At 39.8% G+C, this 5,318-nt stretch overlaps 1 protein-coding gene across 1 annotated transcript in view; it reads right to left on the minus strand.

The window, feature by feature from the left end:
- ctdp1 (CTD (carboxy-terminal domain, RNA polymerase II, polypeptide A) phosphatase, subunit 1) overlaps positions 1-4,206 on the minus strand; it is a 102,888-nt gene extending 98,682 nt beyond the window's left edge. The window contains exons 1-3 of the mRNA XM_037693413.1: positions 3,920-4,206; positions 2,801-2,884; positions 421-514 (exon numbers count right to left, since the gene is read on the minus strand). Of these exons, the coding sequence (XP_037549341.1) occupies positions 421-514; positions 2,801-2,884; positions 3,920-4,206 (465 nt within the window). The remainder of the gene's footprint in view (positions 1-420; positions 515-2,800; positions 2,885-3,919) is intronic.
- Positions 4,207-5,318: the final 1,112 nt, after the last annotated feature.

Raw genomic sequence — 5,318 nt, forward strand, 5'->3', positions numbered from 1 at the left:
ATATATATATATATATATATATATATATATATATATATATAAATATATATATATATATATATATATAAACAAACTTTTATATCGGTGAGTTATTTTGATGGAATGGCCAATGTCCGAAATTTAACTTTATTGCTAATATCGGCCGATACAGATACCATGCCAATAATATTGTGCATCCCTACTGTAAATCTTATGTCATTTATATTTCAACATGACAAGTTATGGTCACTATGTCCCACAATCCAGCAGTGAAATTCAATCTGCACTTTCAGTTTGTAGTATTTTTCTAAATATTGTGTGCAAGTCTAAAATTATTCAGTTTGAATAAATAAAACCAGACGCTGTCTAAAGTGTAGGAGAGTGCACGCACACAGGATTAAATGAAAGTGAAGGTTTCCGGGTCTCTGTGGTGTGACTCACCTCGGAGCTGACCATCAGTTCAGGGACACTGTGCACCATGGAGACTGTTGCTGTGGAGATGGGAACTTGCTGGTTCCCATTTGTCCCCTGGAGCCTGAGTTGGGAAATAAAAGCAGAGTGGGAGTCATTGTCTGCATCGCTCAAGTCCTTGAGCACGTTGTGCCCAAAGGATCCATCAGCACCTACAAATTCATGAGCACAACCAACAACAAAGTTCGGTTTGCGTTCTGAGCTCATCCTGACTCATTTTTAAAACATGCAGCCATCATTTGTCTACACTTTTGTCTTCTTGTGTAACGACTACATAAAACCTGCACGTTACTTTCAGAATAAAAATTGCAATCCCTTCCGTTTTATGTTTCCTGTACTTCCAGTTAGCAGCAGCACATCTGAAAACAGCTGAGAACAGTTTTCAGACTGTTCCAGGTGAGCTGCAGAAACTTTTACTACTCTAAGTCCAAAAATGAAGCCCTGCTTGGCACAACATGCAGGAGGAACTCGCTTATCCTGAAATCATTGGAGATGAACTGATGTGCACGGATTTGATCCAGTACTGGTATCAGACTCTGATACTGACATCACTCTTGGATCTGATACATAACTTTTAACTGTTCAAAGAAAATTAAAAAGTGGTGAAAGCATATGGCTCTGAGCCACAAACTGTAATTAGTTCAACCAACAAGCAGTCACAGTGTAGTCTCTAATTAAACTGAGTTGTGTGTGATTAACTGTGGGAGGAACCAGACGACGTAAAGGAAGCTCAAATCCAGCACCCGTTAGCTAAAAGACACCAACTGCAACAACACGTGGCTCACCATTTAAGCAATTCTTAAAAACAACAACAATGAATGCCATAACAACAAATCTGCCAGAAGTTGTTGGCAAACTGAACAAAGAGGGCATTAACCAACTCCAGATGTCCCTGATGGAGCTGGGCAGCTGCTCTGCAGAGGTGGGAGTATGTAGGGACTGGTCTGGAGAAGGCTGTGACCTCTTTAGAGCCCGTCCCAGATTGATGGGCAACAACAGTTGCTTCTCTAAAGTCATTGCTGATATCTTTCCCCCTTGGCATTGTGCCAACACAGGGCCACAAACTGCACCACCAAAAGTCCTGATTTTAAAGAGATGGTCGTAGCTGCTGACAATCAGTGAATCAGGAGCCCAAATCATTTTTATTGTCCTGATTGTATGGAATAAATAAAGTATAATAAATAAATAATATGTGAATGTTTCTGTTCAGTGCCCTGAGACAACTTTAATGTGAATTGGAACTAAATAAATAAACTGAATTGATACAGAGCAATTCCTCCTTACTAGTTCTAAGCACTTAGATAACAGTTACTGTTTGTGCTATATAAATAAATTTTACTTGACTAGACTAAAAATATAAAATATAAACCATATTTTCTACCGTACACGCCACATCAGTCCAAATATTTGTCTAATAAAGTGGAAAAATCCTTAAATGCGTTGCATCTATTATGCGTCACCGCTGACAACCTGGAAATGTGGACCGGTGTTGTGCCAAAAATCGATTGGCGGCCAAATGGCGACTGCGTGAGCGTTCACGGTAGGACTTTAACGAGAATTTAACAAGATTAACGCCTAAAAACAATTATTTGTCTGCTCGAAATTATAGTAAAGGTGTGTCTCAGTCTAACTTTTTCTTAATAAATGCACTTTGACAAGACAAATCAGCTGCATTTTCAAAAGATGATACGTGGAAACATGAACGCGCAGAGGGCGACTCACTGTCCATTTCTTCAAAATTTAAGAATAGAACCACCTAAAACAATTATTTGTTTGCTTGACTTTATAGTAAAAATGTGTTTCAGTCTAACTTACTTAATAAATGCACTTCAATGGTCAAAGTAGCTGCATTTAGCCGGGGCAGTGCAGCAAAATGAAGCTGACTACTGTACTTGTAAAAAATGTTGACATCTGCTTTCTGGACTCAGGTTTTTGCTCGCATGTGAGACATCAACTACAGACACTGAACAGGAGTGAATGAAGCCATGCCCCATGATGTGCACATGTTGTGATGGTTGTCTGAGCTCTGCAGACAGTTCCTTTCACCTCATGGTTTCACTTTTGCTCTGATTCTCCACCAAGTGGCCCTTCCAGAGAGCTGAGCTTTAATCTCTGATCTCTGGTGCCACCTGATGGCTGCACTTAACACACAATATTTTACAAACTCCCTGTCAGCGTTTGATATCAAGACTGGATCTTTGGTAAGAGGAGAACATTTGCTCAGATCTCTTCTCTGAATTTAACTATCTGTTACGAATTATGTAGAATCAGATAAGAGTAGCGTGACGTGAATGCATGTTGCGTCCTATCAAACCTAAAGAGGAGGGTGCAGGTGAGTCTGTGTCCTTACTGAGTCAAGTCCTGTCCACATTCAGCACACAAACCCTTCATGACGATGGGATGGCTGCATTCTTCAATTCTGACAATGACGCTCCTGAAAAAAAAAGACAAAAAAAGAAGAAAGTTTCTTAGTTAAACACCCTAAAAAAATCAAACTCAAAGTCCACAAACTACATTTTTACAGAGATGTCATTACATTTACAGCTTGTAAAGATTTTATTTATGTCTATTTCAGCACTTGAACCACACAGATGTGATGCAGCTGTATTTACGCGAACAAATTATATAATTATATAATATATATATATAATATATAATTATACCATTTCCATGACTTTAGTAAAAGTACACAAACTTTTTTTAGCTCCTATTAAAACATAATTTCATTAGTGATAACATACCAAAACCTTTATACGTCCTAAATAAAAAGGTATGCACTTTTCAAACTGTAGAGTTGTCTTCAAACATTTCAGTGTTGAGCATTATTTACCTCATAACTGGACGTAACAGCAAAGTAGAATATGTTTTTAAAGTTTGTTTACAGCACTTGAGCCTTATTTTTTTCTCTCAGCTGTGACAGTAAATCCATAAATTTTAATTGGAAGTGTAAATGTTAAATATCAAAAAGCCGGGTGAATAGTTACAGTTTTAACTGTCTAAATGCTAAATATTTACTGCACAAGTCTTATTCGAGAACTCGTTTTACGCAGGTTTTGCTTTGCGTCAAGTCAAACAGCAGCACGCTACAGGACGGGACTATCTTCAAAACAAAAGCATGAAGCGCTTCTTTTGAAAACTATTGCCGTACATTTAGAGAAGCGACGACTCTAGAACACGCACGACATTTTGTTTCGATTTGCTTCTAATCGTTTTTGACCGTAAAGCACAAACAACAGCGCCTGGCAACAATGTTTACCAACGCATGCTTTTATTTTGAAGAGCTAGTTGAAAACGGATGTTAGTTTGTTTTGACTGACTTGACGCTTGCTAATAAGCAGGCTAAAAAGTTAGCATCGTTAGCTTGTTTGCTAAGTGACATGGAACTGAATGTTGTACAAACTCAGCCTATAGTGCTTCCAAAATGGGGATATTTGAGTTTATATTAAATAGAGGAAACAGAGTGACGCACCCAGGAGAAATGATTTGTCCAACTTGACAGCCGAGCTCCTTCACCACTCCAGCACGGTCCGATTTCACCTTCCTCTCGGGCAACCTGACAGCCTCCGTCCTCTTCTCCTGAGCCATGGGGGCGCATAAAGCCAGCACGGAGTCCACGTTAACCAGAGACCCGGGCTTGACTTTCCACTCCAGAAGCCGGAGAGGAAGAGCCCCGATCGGAGAGCACATATCCGACACCTGCACGGCGGGGCCCTCCGCAGCAGCTGCACCACCACCATCAGCAGGAGTATCCTCCATCTGACCTGCAGCGACTCCCCAAAACCTTCAGCAGAGGTCCACCAGCGACGACTCCACCTCACCTCCTGATGTCCAGTGAGTGAAGAAAACACACGAACCACGTGTCTTAAGAAAATTAAAACCAATGTTCCGGTTATTTAAATAATGGGGATTCAGCCTCGTTCGCTCTTCCCGCCCGTAAACAGGAAAGTGCAACATCGCAGCTTCACAGGTCGCGAAGCATCCGGTGTTGTATCCAAAAGTGTACCCCCGCCGTCAAGAACATATTGCGCGATCATATTATTGATAAATTAAGTAAAAGTCAAAAGTGACCACCTGAGTCAGATTTTTCGAGTTTAAATTATCCACATTTTCTAAATATGGTCAGCATACTAGACTGCTCATAGACATTAATACGTATTAATGAGATTAATGAGAGTTCATAAACGCCCTGCTAGCCATAAAAGCCCATCAAAATAGCAACTGCAATTATCTCAGTTTTACGTTTACTGAAAAAAAACGAGTTAGTCAATTATGATTTGTACTCATTTACTTTGCGTGGTTTCTACGATGCTTTCTGCGGTAGGTGCACTTTTTTCGGCACAACACCAGTAGACAAGCGGCGAAGATGACCCGCCCACGTTTCCTACTCACCTTTCAAAATAAAAGCGCAAATAAAAATACAAGCGACATGCTTGTAGCGCTTTAAAAGCGTGGTTTCTGGCTGTCAAAAATAATTTGCATTTCCTTCTCTGCCATCTTCTCTCTTTCTCTTCATTTAAAGCATTGTAAACACGTTTGGGTGTCCACGGTGGGGGAAAAGTAAAAGTTTAAACTTCTAAGTGCACAGTAATTCCTGTTTTCCCCATGTTTCTGGAGCGCCCATGTTCTTGCATAAACAAACAAACAAACAAAAAACATTCCTCCCTTCTCATTTTCTGCTTTTATGCTCTACGTGATAGTGAGCACTTTGAATTGAAGCTGGGAAGCAAAAAAGGAAAGATAGTATTATAGCAAACATTATGAAAATGACGTTTTATTTTTAGACCTCTCACCAAAGAGTGGATTACTGAGAAGATGTTACCCTTCTTCTTCTTCTTCTTCTAGTATTGTTTTATGGCGGTTGGCAGACC

Source organism: Nematolebias whitei, chromosome 19, assembly GCF_014905685.2.
Source record: "Nematolebias whitei isolate Nwh7 chromosome 19, NemWhi1, whole genome shotgun sequence".
NCBI classification, from domain to species: Eukaryota; Metazoa; Chordata; class Actinopteri; order Cyprinodontiformes; family Rivulidae; genus Nematolebias; species Nematolebias whitei.